General features: G+C 34.7%; 2 protein-coding genes and 1 long non-coding RNA gene across 3 annotated transcripts; 2 read left to right on the top strand and 1 right to left on the bottom strand.

The window, feature by feature from the left end:
* The first annotated feature begins 297 nt into the window (after positions 1–297).
* Positions 298–4,679, top strand: LOC106642662 (palmitoyl-protein thioesterase 1). The gene is made up of 8 exons (XM_014357500.2): positions 298–468; positions 548–586; positions 905–1,014; positions 3,243–3,370; positions 3,508–3,666; positions 3,744–3,861; positions 4,050–4,208; positions 4,277–4,679. Exons 1-8 carry the CDS (start codon positions 396–398, stop codon positions 4,394–4,396), a joined length of 906 nt encoding a protein of 301 aa, XP_014212986.2. The 5' UTR covers positions 298–395; the 3' UTR covers positions 4,397–4,679.
* A 3,295-nt stretch (positions 4,680–7,974) lies between these two features.
* LOC149373964 (uncharacterized) lies at positions 7,975–8,915 on the bottom strand. The gene is made up of 3 exons (XR_016293235.1): positions 8,874–8,915; positions 8,724–8,788; positions 7,975–8,645 (listed from the first exon to the last, which is right to left on the bottom strand). It is a non-coding gene; the product is annotated as an uncharacterized LOC149373964 (long non-coding RNA).
* A 5,574-nt stretch (positions 8,916–14,489) lies between these two features.
* LOC106642682 (dnaJ homolog subfamily C member 2) lies at positions 14,490–18,033 on the top strand. Its single transcript, XM_014357523.2, has 5 exons — positions 14,490–14,728; positions 15,536–15,823; positions 15,916–17,238; positions 17,329–17,522; positions 17,597–18,033. The coding sequence occupies exons 1-5, from the start codon at positions 14,680–14,682 to the stop codon at positions 17,645–17,647; spliced, it is 1,905 nt and encodes a 634-aa protein (XP_014213009.2). The 5' UTR covers positions 14,490–14,679; the 3' UTR covers positions 17,648–18,033.
* Positions 18,034–20,810: the final 2,777 nt, after the last annotated feature.

Raw genomic sequence — 20,810 nt, 5'->3', positions numbered from 1 at the left:
TCCGTTCAAGTGCACAATGCGCGCAATTTTTCTAAATGGCCCTTACGCGTCTTACGGGCACTGAATCCCTTTCATCCGTCGCAGCAATGATATTTCGCGCATGTGGCAAAATATCCGTCCCTTGTTTTCCTCTCGGGTGTGCGGGGCAGTTGGGTCGCCGCCGCTCCTTTCATCTTTCCTCGTGCCCCTCCTCCCGCTGCTTCTCGGAGGAAAAGCTCTTCTGTACACTTACACGGTTGGCCGCGCTGCGAGGGCCAATATGAGGCGCGTCGCGTTGTCGGCCACTCAGTCGGTGTGTTTCCTTCCCAAAAGTAGCCGAGCACACCACGCTCCTACACACATATATATATTTATATATAACGTACCTGGTGCTGTTGTTGTTGACTTACATCAGGATGAAGAAGGAATTTGGTCTGTTTTTGCAACTGATTGCACTCAATTGCGCCGTTGGTCTCGTGATCCCTCGACGTGAGTACATGAAATAATAACACGTGGGATTCTGGCGTGCGATTCTAATTTCTTTTTTTTCTTTCTTTGAATGTCTTAGCCAAGCCGACAGTTCCCATTGTCTTGTGGCACGAAATCGGTAAGCCACTCATCTTTGTATATTTCGTTACTTTTTTTCTTTGCATCGCGTGTATGTACAACCTATAAGCAATGTTTTCAACAAGTTGACGTGAATATTTTTTTTTTAACGTAAACGACACATCGTAAATAAGTGAGCGATTATTGAAAAATCTTTGGATATTCTGCACGGTTTAAAAATAATTTTGTTTCAAATGCCGTTACGAGCAATTGATTTTTTCGAATGAATCACAACGACGAATAAAAAGGCTCGAACCATGTAACGTACAATTTTTTGAAAAGTAGTTTTTTTGTAACGAGAATTTCTAATGCAACGCAGGCGACAGTTGTGACTTTATGTATGGCATGAAAACGATACAACAGATGCTGGAGAATCAACTGTGGGAACTGTACGTCAAATGTATCAGACTCGGCGACGGCTTCAAGGCGGTACGCATATACATTTTTCTTCTGTTCTTGATTATATCACTAAGTGTACGTTAAGGATTTAGAAGCCCGGACTACATGAGCACATACAAATACGCTCCAGTTGGAACAATGTTATTATTATTTATTTTGATGTGAAAACTTTATTAGGCGCGTTGGGTGACTTTTAGATGGGTTCGCGTCAACGTCGCTCTGGCTGGCACCGACGCTGCATCGGGGAAAACATGCTGCTCATGTGTCTATAGTCGAGCTCTTCGCTCTCTTCATAGTCTTAAACATTGTAAACATGCTCTCTCGGCCTCACTAAGAAAACAGTTGGTTGAGACGTTAATTTTCCCCATTTTTGATTATATATGTCTGTGGCATATCATGTTATTGATTCAAGTTCAAATCTTCGCCTCCACACTACTCTAAATGCGTGTGTTCGTTTCGTGCATGGAGGGATTGGTAGATATGAATCGCTTTGGGGTGGCTTTTTGTGGGTAGGCGTAGAGAGTATCTTCTTGGCTCTTTTGCATAATAGCCCCACTTACTTGGCCACACGTTTCTCATTGATGCTCTCTCACCCGCAATTAAGACGGTCCATGCGCTTTCCGCAGCATTATCTGTTGTGCCCTGCTTGTCCCACAGAAACCATGAGAAATTCTTTTTTGATCCAATTCAAATCGCCTTATTCAAACGCACTCTATTTTCTCTTCAACTCACCCTCGACTCGAACCATTGGAATACAGAATGCAGACTTTCACCCCGCCTCTAGATTACCCTTTACGTTATTCTTTTCATGCTTATCAACACTCATCTTTCATCATTTTCTCATGGATATACACATGGAAAGACAAATGTAATTGTATATCTAACTGAATTTATAAATAACCGATAATATCACGTATGTTATTTGAACTGTAAAATTATTCTGTATGAATTATTATACTGTATTTTCCTGTGTAATTTACTTGAAGGCACACGTGGTCATACCACACGGCTTAATAAACGCTACTTATACTTACTCTCACTTAAGGATATAGATTTTTCTAACCGACGCTGTTGACACTGTGACGTTTATACTCGTTATACCGTAAAAATATCCCCACCGAAAATTTATAATCGTTTCGCTGTACGATTTTTTACACATTTAATTTAAAAAAAATCTCAATTGAATACTCTCCATTTTTCTTTGTACGACAAAACACTATTGGATAAACATTGAATTTTTAAATTGTGGGTTTTCCTGTAAAATAAGACCGAAGGGGGTCGAGTATGCGTAAACATAGGTACTTACATCCAGAGTTGCTACTCCCCTCACTTCTCTGAACTTTCCCGCTGCTAATGCTAACTGTGGTGACCGTCCTTAAAACAAGGATGTCCTGTATAGAAAATTCGGATAGCGAGGGAGATGGAATCGGGGCAAGAGTGGCATCTGGTTGCTAGTGGATGGCACTAGACGAGGGTCGGTGGCGGAGTGACAGTGCGCGACGGGGGATGTATTTTTTTTTTTTTTTTTTTTATATACTAGTTACGTTGGACGCGCTTCGCGTGCTTTATTTGTTTTGTTATTCGATTTCATTTACATTCATAAATATTTTTCTGCATTTCGTAATTCAATTTTAATACACAGCCGTGAAAAACTAATCTTACATTTTCTATCATGTCAAAGATAAAAAAATTAATTTTCTTGCCATCTATTGTTCGGATCCTTTCTTCAAGCTTAGCATTGTATCAATCATTTTTTAATTTTGGATACCATGACAAATACTTCAATACTTAAAACTATTAAAATGACAATTGGATTCAGGAGTACAATCAAATCAAACAGCATCTAACTCCAAATAATTGTAATGACGCAAAATTGATATTTAAAATAACTTTTCCCAATAAACCATTTGATACGTATTTAAATCCAAAAACTTTAATTATTTAGTTATCTTGCATTATAAAATTTTAATTATTTCAAAAATTGGCTTTTTGAACTAAATAAGTGTAACAATTCGCTACTAAGTTCTCACTTTTGCCGGTGTGGTCACCCGATGGGCAACTGGATTTTTTTTTCAACTTAGTGTGTAGTCTTGTAAATTATCACACACCAATGTTTCAAATTTAATTCCAGCAGAGACTTGATACTTTTGGCTATGTTTACAGATAAATAAAACTTGATTGCGCTATACTTTTATCTCGAGAATGTATGAACGTACGTTTGCATCATTTCTTGTTGAATTTTTGTATATATACTTAAGGATGTCATGAACAGCTACTTCAAAGACGCCAATGACCAAGTCCGAGAGGTGTGCGAGGAGTTGGAAAAGGACGAAATGTTGAGCGACGGCTTCAACGCCATTGGGTTCGGCCAAGGGGCTCTGTTCTTGCAAGTATCGTTATTGCGTTATACATAATATTGGTGTACAATTTTGATGCACACCTCCCTCAAAACTTAAAGAATCGCTATCACACAGTTTAATTTTTTTTCTTCTTTTTTTTCCTTCAACACGTCAACGTACACAGGCGAGCATTGGTCCAAAGATGCCCCAATCTGCACGTGTTGAACCTCATATCGCTGGGTGGGCCGCACCAGGGCATCTACGGCGTGCCGAAATGCACCTCTGCCCAGTACTCGTTGTGCGATTACTCGTTCCGAGTTTTGCACTACGCCGCTTACACAAAGTATGATCATTTTTTTGTCATCGGAATAAAAAAAATAATTCAAACGATATGATTAAAACAATGCATCAACCACACAGGGATGTCCAGAATCACATAGTTCAAGCCCAGTATTGGCACGATCCGCTAAACGAAGACGTTTACAAGCAGAGCAGTACTTTCTTGGCCGATATCAACAACGAGCGATACGTTAATAAGGTAAACAAGAAAAACTTGTACTGTTCATCGTTGCCCCAAGACTCAGGTATGGCTGTTTTGACACTATACAAAAATGCGAAACAGTAACATTGGAGTTAAACAAATGAATTTTTTTTCCAAAGTGGAGTTTGACTACTAGTCATGAAGGTGATATTTTCTGTTAAAGTTTTTTTTTTTTTCTATCGTAGACTTATATCAAAAACCTTGGGAGGCTAAGGAACCTCGTGCTGGTCAAGTTCGTTAACGAAACAGTGATCAAGCCCGTAGAGACCGAGTGGTTTGGGTTCTACTCGCCGGGCCAGGCCGTGCAGACCGAAAAGTTGGAGGATTCGGCCATTTATAAAGAGGTACGTGTATTTTAAGTTTTTGCAAAAAATACTTCGAATGAGTTAAAAATCGCAAATTGTTTCCAAAGGACCGGTTAGGTCTGGCGGATTTGCAGAATTCGGGTAGACTTCACTTTCTGGCGGTTGAGCTCTTCGACTACACCGAAGAGTGGTTTCTGGAGAATATAATCAAAAGGTTTTTGAAGTAAAAATGTTGATCAACGACAGGTGTTTTTTGGTTTTTCTTGTAGCTTTTTGTACAAGTAACCATTTTTTCTTTGTTCCCCTCAGAAACGGAAGTAATTTTTAATAAATCGTTCTTTGAATGTGAATTTGATGGTAGGATATATCTGTGCTTATGATAACCAGACTGATACTGTTTTTAACTTTGTATACATATTTCTTATGATTATTTTCTTACAGTGTGATACAACGTGTTAAGACAATGTTTTTCAAGTACGATTTATAACATGGTGGTTAGCAAAATTTTTTTAGCCCAAGCAATGCATTCTAATTTTAAAGTATAAATTACAAAAAAATTGTTCAAGTGTTAAAATATTTAATCACAGATAATTTATAATAAGCTTGAATAATTAAAATGCATTGCTCTTTCAATATTTTATTGTGAATAGTGATAAACAAAAGTTTTTTTGGCTTTCAAAAACATTACTTCTCTACACAGAAAATCTATTTAACTTTACACTTACGGTACTATAATTGGAGTTTAATAAAGTACACAACGACATACACCACCTCAATATATTTATACAAATCTTATCTTAATCAGCTATCCACGCAATATACATTTTCAAGATTTTTGCTGAAGTATACGATGTTTTATATTCTATTTTATTTTACGATAGTTGAAACTAAATCAACACAGGAAATAACAAAACATCTGTTTAAAACGTATGCATAAATTTTCATTATGTAAAATGTTTTTTGTATTAGTAAGTAATAAATTATTGCCAAACTTCATAAAGAAATAATCTTTAAAACCGAAACTACATTTCAATGTATAGGTATACAAATAACCTCAAAGTGAATCTTTAAGTACGTTTTGGTATTTTTATATAACTGGTTGACAATACAATAGTTTATTAAAAACATTTTATCTTATATGATACATAAAGCCCGCTTTTTATGCTCATTGTGTTAAAATTTTAACAGTAAAAACAATAATTATATCACTACTTCCTTTCCCTTTTAAAGAAACGGGAACATCAGCTTACAATTAAAAACTATCATGAAAAGATAATTTCAGGAAAACCTTGTAAACTAAATTAAATTTTTTTTCTTATAAAATAACTGTCTACAATTTAACTAATGCAAAAAGTTATTACAAAAGAAAAATAAAAGGTTAGAAACTTTTGCATCATCAAGGAAAAGTGTAAGTCAACACAATCTTAATGGGCATGTAGTACCAGATGGGAGTTTATGATTACCATGATAAAGAATTGTAAAAATTTTTATTTTATACCGGACTAGTCCAACTTTAACCTAAAATATAGGTGTTTAAGAAAGGTTTTTTTATCATGGAATTCTAATATAATAGTTTTTTTTTTTTTTTTTTAAGATGAGTATAATTAAAAACCTTGAGGTGATGATTACTCTTACAACATTGCAATAATACTTTTAAAATCGAAATTCCGTTCATATTTGTTTATTTGTTAAAATCGGCAAAAAAAAAAAAAATACTTTTGGTGTATTATATGATTTTTTTCCAAAATTTAAGTTCCGTACTTGCGTTCTCCTTATTATGGGCGTCCCACGGGTCGTTTTGAACGTAGGTGGGACAGATGAAGAAAATGAGGCCTGTTGGAACCCATTTCATGGCTTCTGGACATTGTGATCTACAAAAAAATCTTTTCAACCGTATTTTCCTGTGGATCTCGACAAACATACGTAGCTTCTTTCTCCTCCTTTTCTTCGATGATGGATGTCTGGCGTCGAATTTTTCACGGAGATATGCACAAAGATATGACACACATTTGCACACCAACCATATGCTTTTGTGTAAAATATTGAGAAAAAAATTTTTTTTTTTTACGATTGAACTGAAATTTTTTAATTTTTATGAAGCGTCATGAAAAATATAATGCAAAGTATGTGTACCCAAGATAACTTTGAATATACATAGTATATCGTCATTACCTTTTATTTGACATAGAAAGCCACTTTCTTACGTATTGTGGGATGGTAACAAACAAAAAACTTTATATTCTCCCGGGTTTATAAGTGGCATTTATCAAGATGCAAAAATTAAAATCAAGTGTTTACGTACGATAAAATTAAAGATAACTCAAAAGTGGAAAACATAGTTTGGGAAGAAATTTTTAGAAATATATAACTTCGTGTAAAAAGTAATCGTATTATTAAACATAACATTATTAAGTACTCATGTTTGAAACTGAAGGTTTTTTTTTTTTCTTTTTTTTTTTTCTCAAAGGAAGTAGTTTTCTGAAAAATAGTTTGGAAAAAAATTTTTACTTAACAAAGCTTATTTTTTACATGACCACCTATAGTGTCGGAGAAATAATTCGAGATACAGTCATAAGTTAATAATTTTTTTATTTAGAAATACACATTTTTCTTAATAATAAATAAAGTATGACAATTTCAATATTAAGATTTCAGACTATTTTTTGCTTACAAAAATACAGGCACAGTTTCAGTAGCTGCAACCCTAATTTCGATTTTTAATGCAATAAATTATTGTATCTATATGTTTACATTACATTATGTATGAATACAATTTTTGCATGTAAATTATGGAAAAGCGGTTCGATGTCCCCACTGCTGAAACAAGTGTTCACGATTTTTTTCTAATAGTACAAGACATTTTGAGTAAAATAGTTCCAGTTTCAAAGTTGTGCTTAAAAAAAAGTTTTATTCATCCTACATATAGCATCGGAAACAAACAATTTTAACAAATGATCCATGTAGACCAATTAATATATACTCGTACTTTTGCAAAATTTCTCTTACTTATGCTCCGATGATAAAAGTTTACATCTGTTACGATGCACTATATGTTGTACAATGCACCTACGGTTATACTTTACAACCTTCATATATTACAGTGTACCTGTTTCGAATGGAAGAAATGGGTAAGAAGGAATGGATAATGTCAATTGGGAAACTCAAAAAATTCACAGTAATAAATGTAAAATTTTCCCGAAAAGAAGTGGGAGGGGCCGAGGTAAATGTATGTGAATTTTTCCACAATTTTAGGGAAAATGAGGACTTTTACTATGCACGACCCAATTTCACGGATCTCCAAGAATTTACATGTGATCCTCCTTCGACGTGGTTCCCATGTTATATTATTTCAGCACAGGTATAATTTCAGTGAATTTTATAAAAATTTTAATATTTATGTGAATGAAGATATTATATTTTAATGGGAAGAAATGGTGAATAAAAGAGAGTTTGTACGGTATAACCGTGACGTTTAGCGTGACTCTTGATTGATTTTTTTTCTTTTTCTTTCCGCTTTTTAAGACAATTAACATTACGGATAAGGTGGCTGTAAAAGAAGGATATGACAACTTGACGGACCTCACCTACGCCAACAACATTAATATTGATATGACATAAGAGTCGCCTTGAAAAGCGCAAACGTCCAAAGGAAGGACATATGGAGCAAATTTAGCTACGCCACTTTCCGCTCACTTCCAACACGTACGTATTATTTATTAATAATGAAATGAGTGCCACTTATTCGGAAATGATGGTTTTCTATTTTGTTACTTTTTTTTTTTTTTTTTTTTTTTCAGTTCCTGGCAAGTTGTCGCACACAGATATAGGCAATTTTGAGGTTGAAGAGAATAATTATCCATCTCTACTGGCAGGGCATATCGGAGCAATTCGAGAATAGAGAAACGTTTTGCTATCGACTATTAGTTTGCGGTCAAGACTACCAACGAACTGTCAATAGCCACGTGGAAACGTAATGGCCTCACATGGTATAGTCCTGGGGGAGAGAGGAGAACCAGAAGACCAATGAGAAATATGAAGTGGTTTGGTAGACCAAGGAAGTATTGGGTTAGGACCAAGATGACAATAAATTTAGCGTTGGTGGTGAACACTAGCTGAGTCGATATGGTTGAATCGACTGTAAATTGGAAAAGTTCAACGTCTCAAGGATATATTTGCGCTCAAAATGACAAGAGCTTAGGCTATACGGTCAAACGTGAGTTTTTAACTCTTTCAAAGTGACAAACTGCCTAATAAAGCCGATACCAGTGGTGCAGTTGTAAACAACATTAATACCATGAATTAAAATCAAGTGACGCAGGAGTTCTCTGTGAATTTTTGTCAAATTAAACTAACAAAGATTAAACGAGGTGAGAAGAAGAGCTCCACGGCTGTCACGGACAACAAGTTTTTCTCCTGTTGTTTCAATTAATAGCTCTTGTCTGCCTATGACCGGCTGTTCTGAATTTCCAATAATCTCTACAATTATTTTTTAACGTTACGTATATGTAGTACATAAAGTAGAAAATTACTGAAAAGTCAAGGGAAAATAGTTACCGTATTGGAGGCCTGGAAGAAGTTTCATTCCGATATCCCGCATCTTTGTACATTCGAGCCATATTCTGCAGAGGGAAAAAAACAAATATTTGAATGACAAATAAACGTTACAATAAGACATTTCTAATGATTGCAGAGTTTATTTCTTACCGTTTGGCACCACATGAATATCAATTTTCAACAAGATGAGTCTAAAAAAAAAAAAGAAAATAAGAAACGAACAAACGACTTAAGGACAGTTGGTTACTTTACTAGCGAAATTATTTTTACATCGATAAAGTGATACTTGCCGATGATTGTGGCGTAAATCGGTTTGCTGCTCTGGCTCTCACTGAACTGCGAAAGTAAAAAAAAAAAATAGTTTTATCAAAGGATCAAACAACATTTCATTTGATTTTTTCAAACACTGTACCAAAAATAACAGGATTTCGTTGTGAAAGAATTTTTTACAGAGCAGGATAAATAAAAAGAGTTGCCTATCAAACTAAAAATTAATCCTTGACACTCATTTTAGCGTTTTGACGAACTTTTTTTTCTTCGAGTATCAGTACAATCGATAATTTGTGTTGAGCCGTAAATATGTTATCTCCACGGTTTTTTAAAAACTAACACTTTGTTGTTTAATGCAATCCGAGTTAAAATGACGCACAATTATCACGATGCATCATCCGCCCTATAGGAATGAGACACCCAAGCCCTGACTTAATACATCCTAAATAAACTCTGAATCAAACATATAACTGTTAAACAAAGGTGGAAATGGATGTTGGAATTGAGATGTAAAACAACGCAATAGTAAATTTAGTATGTTTAACGAAATCCAAATATTTAGCGTAAATGTGTTTAATTTGTGCAAACATTTAAAAAAAAAATGTAATTTACCTAAGCGTATAAGTATTTTGGAAGTCAAAATTTGAAGTACTAGGTATACGACTTTATAAATTAATTTTAATTTCATCCATACCTTTTTTTAAATCGAAAATATTACTTGGAAGCTATTAACCAGTATCTAGACTTTTAATACCCAATAATTGATAAGTGCTTAACGACTTTTACAAATTGGGTACAATAATGGAATAAGCTGATTCTCAGAGTGGCATAAAAAAAAGTACTCATTAGTAGTCGCTTATCACGCATGACATTTTTCGATATCGTTAAACATCCAAACTCATGTAGCGTTTTGCATCTATTAAAATTGAGTTAAAAGTAATGCAGAGATTATCTCAATAACGTAAAATTAGTAGCTGTAAAATTTTACAGTCTACAATTTTTGAAGTTTTTTATTATATACAAGCACAAATTCGGTTTTAATTAAAATACATTTTATCTAAGCTATATATCGGTGGGGCTATAAAGATGTCTGAACTTAAGGCCTTACTTTTTTTCTAATATCGTTTTTCGTATGGCTGCTGAATACTGTTGTAGTTGTTAATGTAATTGAAGCGATACCACGAAGAATCGTTAATGGCCCTATAGTGTCAGGTGAATATAAAATACATGTGTATGAACCTATTTTACAAGTGATTTGGGTATCAAAGTTTCGATTTTAGCTGTAGTACATAAATTACACTACACAGAATTTAAGTATGTGTAAACTAGTGTAAATGTATAAACTATCGTACCATATGTTACGTGTAAATGTATAAACAAACGCTATTATACTTTTTTGTCCTTTTAAGTGAAACAACTTGAGCAATTATCGTATTACGTTAAAGATTATTTAAAATTAATGCACCATAGGAAAGAAAAACGTCGTTTTGAAGATTTTTAATCATTGCTAATTTATTAACGTCACAGCGTTGACGTTGAAATTAAAAAAAAAAAAAAAAAAATTATTCTCATTTAATGGCGGAAATATAAAAATTACATGAAATAATGAAACATAAAAAAAAAACATTTGTCATTAATTGTAAGTTATACTCACCGATATCGTACTATTGTAATTTGGAAACTATTTCGGGATGACAGGTTTTTTAAATAACACTTCTGGAAGCGCGCAGCACATTAAAAATTGACTCGGGAAATGAGCGCACGAACGCACGTACAGATACACAATGAGTGATAGCTGGTTCTTCGTGTATACGGTCAAGATATATGCCGTATATCAGGCGGTCCCACTTTTTTAGCTCTCTCCCCTCTACCACGTATGCCCGAGTAGAAATTTTCCGTAACATGGCCGACTGCCTGTACAGAAAAGGCAAAATATGCGTTTTCTTTGTGTCTGAGTTCAGGCCCTTCCCTGAACCTCATAAAATCTACTACTGTGTACTGTGGGAATTCTTAATCTAAATTTTTGTTGTTACCCCTGAAGATCCAAAAAAATGAAGCAAAGCCAATAAGGCTCTCGAAATAAGTTCACAATGCGGTAGCTTCACGCAATGAATAACAAATTACATTGATTTTGTTAGTTACATGGTAAAGTTGCAAGTTTACTGGATTCTATCGATACATTAATTTTTTCAAAAAAATACACGCTTGATTGAAACGTCTTTAGATAGCTCACCGATATTCTCAAAAGTTTATTACGGTTTGAACACTAATGGGTGATTCTGCCGCAAGTGGCCAATTTTGTATCCAGAGCTCATACTACTACAAGAATCTAAGTGAAGTAATATGGTGAAAAATAGTAGTGATACAATGATAACATTTATAATACTAGTAGGAAGTTGATAAGTTTAAACGCAGTAACACCTTAACCCACGATATTCTTGACAATAATTATGAAATCAAAACTAAAACTATGCCCTATGGTGATAATGATGAAAAAAAAAAAAAAAAGAAATCCTATGTAACATAATTAATGCATAAGGAAATTTTGAACTCATAAAAAATTTGTACAAGAGAAGCGCGCGAACATGAACAATTATGTATTACAAAAAAATAGCAAAAGTAAAATCAGTAGGAGAAAAAAGGGACAAATAGCTTGAAACGACCCTCTTTCCTCTAACTCGATACAATAAAATACAATACGAACAACATGATGCGAACACTATATGTACCATATCACAAACATACCTATAAGCCAAAAAGAATCCCGTCCTTGAGGACAACGACGTCACGGTGTCTCGAACGCGTAACGTACGATATACTTTTTTTTTTTTTTTATTATAGTGTAGTGACCTCATTTGAGGTATTGACACTAATACGTACGATATACTTGACGTTTTTGACGCGGGTATCAAGCTGCCGAAACTGCATAGCAACAGGCGAGTCTATTAACCACCCGAGGTAGCCGGGCAGCTAAGTTCGGGGAATTAAGTTGACGACAGTCGAACAGCCGAGTCCACGGCCGATCATAGGAGAGTTGGCATAGTTGCCTTGCACTTACACTGGAAGGAGCTAATCAAGTCCGAGAAACAAAAAATGAACTTTCCTCAAAAGTAAGCGATTCTAATGAGTTCATTGGAATCATAGTTTTTGTATGACAAAATAATACTGTCCATAGTACTTTTACTAAGTATGTACGTTAGCTTGTCCGCTACATCTAAATTTATTTATTTGATGATTTTATTTCGATTCAATGTTATTTAAGTAGTACTTGGTTATTCGGTTAATAATATTTTACCCATTCATGGGGGAGTTTTTAGGACATTGTTATTTACTGAGACACAACATTTAACAACATTAGTAATTTGAACTCACAATTAATTTCTTTTCGAAAAAAGCCTAAGAAACTTGCAAGCCGTTGAAATAACTGTTTCAATTTAAATATATATTCAGGTATTCGTAGCAGTGTGTTAAAAATTTTATCAGCCAGATAATTATGTCGTGGTATGTGAGCCTCCATCGCTCTGAAGAAGATATCTGGCCATACAATGGTAAGAATATTTCGGAATTTTATTTTATCCACACTATTAGTTTCCAAGAAATACTTACGTACCGTAACAAAAATTTCTTTTGAGTTGATAATATTAGAATTAATTCGTTGCCATACAATTTATGTGTTTCGACATTTATTCTGATAATACTTCCTGTTGCGATAGAAAATGCAGTATTCGTTGTTTACATGCACAAATTCTAAATCGATTGGTTTATAATAATTAATTGAAATTTTTATGACAGGTATGTCATGCTATAACACGATCAGTTAGTCACCAATAATACCCGTTTTCGATGGCCTGAAATGAATTATGTTACTTTTCGACGGCATTTTATGAATCATATGTTAGTTTTCAACAGCAAAAAATGAATTGTTCTACGTGGTTCCCATGTTATATTATTTCAGTGAATTTTAAAAAAACGTTTAATATTTACGCGAAATGAAGACACATTATAATATTTTAATAGGAAGAAATGGTGAATTAAAAACACGTAGAGCCTCTTTTTTGCTGGCTCAACTAATTTTTGTCGTAATTTTTGTTATCAAACAGAAAAAAGAATTTTTACGATCGACTGATGTTACGACAATGCATGTGGATCATTTTACAAAAAAAAGGGCAGATTCTGAAGACTAAAGTACAAAAAACTGAATTAAAAAGGGTTTTGTAAAATTTCTCAAATATTTTTGCATCGTATGTGACTATAACAAGTGATTGTTTTATGAGCCAATCTGGCCAAAAAAATTTTCCTAATGGTAAGGAAGTGTTATTAACTTTTGGGAAAAAACGGGATCGTTACAGGCTCTGAGAGAATCGTAGTGGAATCAGGATTGTTACGCATTAAACAAAATTTGCACTTTGTCCTTACACTTATATCATGCAACAGCTATATATTGTAACCTTGTACTTTTCAAGTCGATAACTGAACACTTACCGAAAATATACTTTATCCGAAAGTGTTACTGGCCACTCTAAGGTTTGATTTAGGGTGGACTTTGCGAAATCGCGAGTTTGTTGTACAAACAAATTAGAAAAATTTCTACGATTTACTCAGCCTTCATAGAATACTAAATTTTTCAATTGGAGCTTGGAGCTTCCGAATACTTTCGTGTTCATTTGCAAAAGCATTTTCCATGGATGCATTGGATTCATCAGATTTTTGAGACCACCGCTTATACTAGTGTACTTATTTCATCGTATTAAATAGAATTTTTTTGTTCGACACGTTAATAACGTACACAGACGAGCATTGGTTCAATAATGCAGCAAATTGGGCGTATTAAACCTATTACCGCTATAGGTGGACTGCACGAGGGCATCTACGATGTGCCAAACTACAGTTCTTATATAATTATTAAATTCTCTCTCAAACCAGTTATTCGATTTCAAACATAAACAGACCACATTTTTTTTTTTAATTTTATGGTGCAATAAAAATTTTTTTTGCATTTACTACATTTTGTCCTCCAACGTATTTACGGGATCCTTCACCAACATAATTGAATAAAATTTAATTAACTTATGAAATACTTAATTCATGTTTTGACTCTATTCGCGCGGCTACAGTTTAAACCATGATACATAGGTGTGTGGCGTTGCGCATCCATTTTAGTTGACCAATCAGGAACGCTTTCATCGCGCCGCCATGTCTGTCTGCGAATTTCAAAAGCTTTCCAAATAGGCCTTATCGCTTAACACCGCGAGCATACCCATCATAACATTTAGGCTTGTTTGACATTTCTTAGGCTCCGGTCGCACTCTGATGGGCTCAAATGGTTACGCGCTACGCGTTACGCTCTCCATGTGGTTACCTCAACAATTTGAATTTCAACATCGATACGACGATACATATCGGTATGAAAAATATCGATAGTCGGAGAACAAAACATCTGAGAGACGAACGGCGCGGCTCGGGGGGGTTCGGACGGCGGACACTCCGACACTCGTCGTTCGTCGTGGACGGTTACCAGTCCCGCGTTTACTCGGAGGGCGGACAGTTGGAGTTTTTAATTTACGAAAGACAAGAAAGAACAAGAGAGGTCATTTAGAGAACGAAAAACGTTTAGAACTTTAACCAATTGATTTTGTAGTCTTACATTACGATTAACGGTCTTTGAGAACAACAAAGCAAAACGACCATGGCTAAGACGACAGCATCCGAGCAATGTGCAATCGCTGGGTCCATTCGTAAGTACCTGTAATTGTGTGTAGATTTATGTTTAATTTTATCCTCCTTTACTAAAATGCACTCGCATGTACGGATGCGTACACGCATTGGTTCTGGTTGTATTTTGATGTTGCACACTTGCTCGTCTATTAATATATATCCCTTTCGAGGAAGAATGCATGTTGGGCATTTAGGTTATGTGTTATTACTAGTATTTTGCACAACACCTCTACTTGACAATTAAGCACTACCATCCATCTATGTCTGACTTATTAGTGTTTTATTTTCTAAATCTTTCTATTGAATTTTTCTTATTATTCATTACGTACTCGTTGCATTAAATTAATCAGATTTTGGTGTGACTTGGGTTGACGTTTGCGTTTTTCACACGTGCGCTTGTGTGCCAAATCTTTCTGCTCTCATCTCACGCGAGAAATTTTTTGGTAAACTTATAATTTGTCGTATATTTAATAAAAGAAAAATTTTCGTTTTAGTGGTTGTCAAGTCAGTATGAAATAATAAATAATTCGTGAAAATCGCGATTATTTTGTGCAATTAGATTTGAATGTTTTATTTTAGTATGGTAATTGAGCAGTACATATGATTTTTATGCCTCAACTATTTTTGACGGTGCATCGCAAGAATTTGAGGAATATTTTGTGTCTTCAAGAACCACGTGATGCAAAGATCTTTCATTAATTTTTATTAAATTTGTAAATTTTTTTTTTTGGTCCAACACGATACATAGTCATAGAATTTATTTTTATACAATGACAATTGCAAGTTGATTTAAAAATTCAATACCCATGTTTTATACTTTTACATAGGGAGCCAGAGAATGGAAAAATCAATGACAAACGCTCTAATTGTTTATGTATCCCATGAGGCTTGGTTAAAGTCTGTGTTAGAAGGAAATCATGGTAGAGTTGACACAAGCATAGATTATGGTGACAAAGAGGAAGAGGAAGAAGACTACTCCAACTATCAGTTCGAAGATGACATTTTGTACTTAAGATCTCTAGATCCTAAGGAATGGAAAGAGCAAGATCATTATGCAGTTCTTGGTATTAAAGATCTCAGACACAAGGCAACAGAGGATGTTATTAAGAGAGCTTGTAAGGATTTACTACACCAGTGTAGTGATAAAGTTTTTATTAATTTTCTCATAATCAATCAAACCTCTAAAGATTTTTTTATTATTTTGTAGATAAACACAAAATTCTTAAACATCATCCTGACAAGAGAAAAGCAATGGGTGAAGAGATCAGAGTAGACGACGACTATTTCACTTGTATAACTAAGGCTTGGGAAACACTTGGTAATCCAGTCAAAAGAAGAAGCTACGACAGTGTCGACCCATATTTTAGCGACATTCTGCCAGATGAAAAAGAGGCTAAGGAAAATTTCTACAAAGTCGTAGGCAAGGCCTTTGAAGAAAACTCGCGGTGGTCGTTGAAAAAGCCAGTTCCCAAGTTGGGCAATCCAAATACTCCACGAGAGCGGGTAGAAAAGTTTTATTTGTTCTGGTATGGCTTTGAGTCTTGGCGAGAATACTCTTACCAGGACGAGGAGGACAAGGAAAGTGGTCAGGACCGCGACACGCGCAAGTGGATCGAAAAGAAAAACAAATCCGTCCGTGCCAAGAAGAAGAAAGAGGAGATGATAAGAATACGACAGCTCGTTGATATGGCATACAGCATCGATCCGCGCATCCGCAAGTTCCAACAGCAAGACAAAGATAAGAAGCAAGCCGTCAAGCGTGCCAAGCAAGAAGCCGTGAAAGCCCGTCAGCAGGAAGAAGAACGGATAGCCCGCGAGGCGGCGGAAAAAGAACGCTTGGAGCGCGAGAGGCGCGAGGCTGAGGAGCGTGCCAAGATGGAACAGCAGAAGCAAGAGCGTGACCAGCAGAAAAAAGCTCTGCGCAAGGAACGTAAGAATCTGAGAGATATTTGTAAAGAAAATGCCTACTTTGCCAAAACGACAGACGAAAGTATCAGACATATGGAGAACGTCGAAAAAATGTGCGAATTATTTAAGTTGACCAAGTTGGAGGAAACGGTAAAGAGTGTGAGGGCCGAGGGTAAAGAGGCCTTTTTAAGGATAATGGAAGAGGTCGATCAGAGGCTACAGGCCGAGAGAAGGGCTGTCCTCGGGCATAAAGACAGTGACGCGAAGAGTGCGCCCGAGAAGCAGGTTAAAGGCTGCACAGCTCCGTGGACTGAAAACGACTTGCAGCTGCTCATTAAAGCTGTAAATCTTTTCCCAGCGGGGACGAATCAGCGCTGGGAGGTTGTGGCGAATTTCATCAACCAGCACACGAATTCTACTGATGGAACAAAACGCGACGCCAAAGAGGTATTAGCTAAGGCCAAGGACTTACAATCCACCGATTTTAGTAAATCTAGTATGAAAGAGCAGGCCAATAAAAAAGCCTTTGACAATTTTATCAACGAGAAAAAGCACAAGGACGTTGATGACAGAATGCCCGCTGTCACTGAGAGACTCGACAATCCCATCTCCAACGGCAAAAGTGAGTTTATAAATATTCGGAGTTTCTTTTATTTTGATCATTAGGTTCTATTTTGATTTTTTACATTTTTTTCTCATGATTTTTTTGCAGGTGCCAAAGATGCCGAGGTAAAGGAAAAGTCTGTAAAATCAGAGAAGACAGAACCCGCAGCATGGACACCAGCTGAACAGAAACTCCTGGAGCAGGCTCTCAAGACTTACCCAGCTTCCGTCGCTGACAGGTGGGACCAAATCGCCGCGTGTTTGCCTTCTAGAACGAAAAAAGAGTGCATGAAGAGATACAAGGTTTGTATTTGTTGTTGCTAGAAGTTGAAATTTCGTGTGATTGTTGTATGTAATTTTTTCTTCTCTTTGAACAGGAATTGGTCGAGCTCGTGAAGGCCAAAAAAGCAGCCCAAGTGTTGAATTAGTGTTGACTTTTGTTCCTAAAGCAAAAAATGCAATAGGTTTTCAAATGAGTGTTCGCTTTACTGCTGAAATTTCATTTACAGGTGTAGAATTCCCATGTGAAGAAATGCCGCGGTCAAGTTGTCTTTTCAAAGTTCAAACACTCGACTAGCTATAAATAACACATTTATAATTATTATAAAACATTTTTACATTATTGTAAGATCGAAAGTAAGGAGTTTAATACTAAGAAAATTGTACAAGGATAAAAAAAAAAATCTACATCATGCGTTACGACGTTATTTTAGCCTCTGTGATTTCGTATCAAATGATGCTGTAATTTATGTAAGATAAATGAAATTGATGTGTAAAAGACAGGTTCAGTAAAATAATTCATTTAACCTTGGAATTTTTATTGGTTCTTTTTTTCTTTCATATCCCTAAAAAAACCTCAAAATAACAAATAAGTGTTATTCGAACAAAATAAACAACAAAAATGTAGACCTCAAATTTTGTATATTTATAATTTGACACATTATCTGACAACATCAACAACAACAACAATTTTTATTAGATTTTTCTCAAATTTTTTAATCGCCTATTTTATTTCTTTTTTTTATTTAAATTTATTTATATTTCACATACTTGATAACACACGGTTTGCAGTCATAACTCCGTTTATTTCCCCATTTCACCTCACCCACTATTTCTTATTCTCTGCAGCATAAATGAGGAAAACGTATCTTCCACTTCATGTATTTATTTAATTTAATTAAATATTAATGGTACTGTAAATTATTATTCGTTATAATATTTACAAGCTGTGTGAATGAAAATGATCAAGAGTCTTTTAATCATTTATTTAATTATTTTTATTTTTATTATTTTTTTTTTTCCTCTCATTTTCAATATTCGACAGTCCACTTAATGGAAGTGTTTGACAACATTTTTCCCAACTTTTTATATGAAAAATATTTTTGCATCGGTCGCTAGTTAAAGTTTCTTCTCACCATCATCGTGCCACAATTATTTAACTTTCATTAATTAAATTTATATTCCGTACCGTCATTATTGTACATAAATATTACTGTTACATTTCTGGTTTCAACTAAGTGTTCGTTCATGTAGTTTGCTTGTGCGTGGCAGATTGAGTCTTTACAATCAAAGATCCCGATTAAAAAGGACTTGGAAAATTTTATTACACTTGTACGCTTTTTCAGAGTTAAATAAACATGAGGATTTTACACAAACGACTCTCAATATACGCGCCAGCAAATTGTCAAAAGTCATTCATTGGTAATTTTCATTTATGTGCATCGACACGTCGAAAAAGGAAAATACATATACATATGTAGAAGTAGGAGTAACAGCGGCATTCATGTAATAAAACCTTTTTTTTTGTCTTCTTTCATAGCATGACACTTAAAGATGTATAAAAAATTGTAAGATAAACTACTATTTGTTGCTTAGAGGACGAGTGAGCGAAAACGTAGTCTCAACTACCCACATATTCCTAGAAGTATATGTATATCATAAATGTTTTCGTGCTCCCTCATATCTCTTGGTTTTATTATTACAAGACTTTTATTTTCATTTGTAATTTTTGCTCAACTTTCAAACGCGCGTCAACGCCGTGACAAATTTTATGGCAATCCGATTGGTTGACACCAGCTATTTTTGAGATTCACAAAAATTTTCGTCACTCTTGTTTGTCCCTTTGTTCGGAGAACGGAAAAAAATCAAGATTTAAAAAATTCGTTTGGCACTTGGTTCCAATGAAATTTGTGAGAGGAGTGTCCGAAAATTTTCGTGAAAATCTTCCTCGGGAGTACAAATAAATTAATACACATCACTTTTAACCATCGAGTTTTTTTTTTTAGATGTGTCCACTTGTGAGCTTGGCTGGACGACTTTTTTTTCCTCACATTGTCCTGTGGGTCTCTTCCAGCGCAAGGCACGCGCATCTTTTCGATTTTATCGCCGAGGAGGAAGAAAAGTTTCGTATAAAGTTACTCGGCTACAAGTAATAATACCGTTTGACACTTTGTTTCGTAAAGTTTCGTTGATTGGTTTTTTCAACTACGTGTATAAACCATCGGTAAAAAGTAAAACAAGTAGGGCAGGCTGTGCACGTAAAAAGTTGTTTGAAAAATCACCTCATCTGTTATGGACTTGACTTTTTTTTCATAGTATGGAGCAATCTAACAATTGTACTTTGCTCTGCTTCTATAGCTGAGGAGTAAAAAAAGTTATTCTGCATAAGGGCACTTATATCGAGGAAAGATGAAATGTCGCTGTTACGATTATTGATCGATTGTACGTATCAAACGAAATTATTTTCATGTGCATTAAATTTATAACAATTTTAAGCAAAAACATTCTTAAACTTTGGAATTTTGAAAATCATTTCCAAGGACACGCTTACATTGATTAATTTAAAATATTCGCATTCTAAAAGGTGAATTGTAGAAAAAAAAAAAAAAAAATTACCTATACTGCGTAGTACATGTGAAATGACAGAAAATGTGTTGTGACGTTTGTAAGTTTTTAAAAAGTTACGTCTTAAAAAAAAAAACAACTAAAATTTTATTTTCCGCCTCCTCGCGATATTTTTGTTGCTAAAAATTTTAATCCAGATCTCGATTGATTCAACTCGTAGGTTTTATCCTTCAAAATCTGGAATCACGATCTATTATTATTATTACATTTGTGGCTTTCCGCGTCTTATATAATATATAAATTATTTTTCGCACGACGAGACAAATGTATTATCGTATATAAGAATTTAATAGATCGTGTTATTTTTTTTTTTTATTTGTTTTTTTTTTTTTTTTTTTTTGCTACAAGATTGATAAAAGTCTTCGCTGGTCCGAATGAATGTTAGGCACTTGTCTCTTCTATACGAACCGTTGCATAAACACATAAAACACAACGAAGTTTCTTTCGCACCAAGTTTGGTAAATTTAATTATGTATTATATATTCCGGTAGCTAATTTTTTGTTGTAAAAAAAATTTAGAAATTACCAAAGTAACAGTGTTTTTATTCTTATATAACTATTAGGTATATTTAGGTATATATATAAAATTTATCATTTATTAATGTCAACTACTGAATTTTTTTTTTTAGTTTTTTCGAGGTAAACTGAAATCGCTGAGTTATTGGTAAAGAGAAAGAAAGAGAGAAA

This window comes from Copidosoma floridanum, unplaced genomic scaffold, assembly GCF_036245765.1.
Source record: "Copidosoma floridanum isolate Cflo_tuat_1 unplaced genomic scaffold, Cflo_Japanese_pri ptg000025l, whole genome shotgun sequence".
Taxonomy (NCBI): Eukaryota; Metazoa; Arthropoda; class Insecta; order Hymenoptera; family Encyrtidae; genus Copidosoma; species Copidosoma floridanum.
The sequence above is the reverse complement of the archived record's forward strand: the minus strand, read 5'-3'. Positions and strand labels throughout refer to the sequence as shown.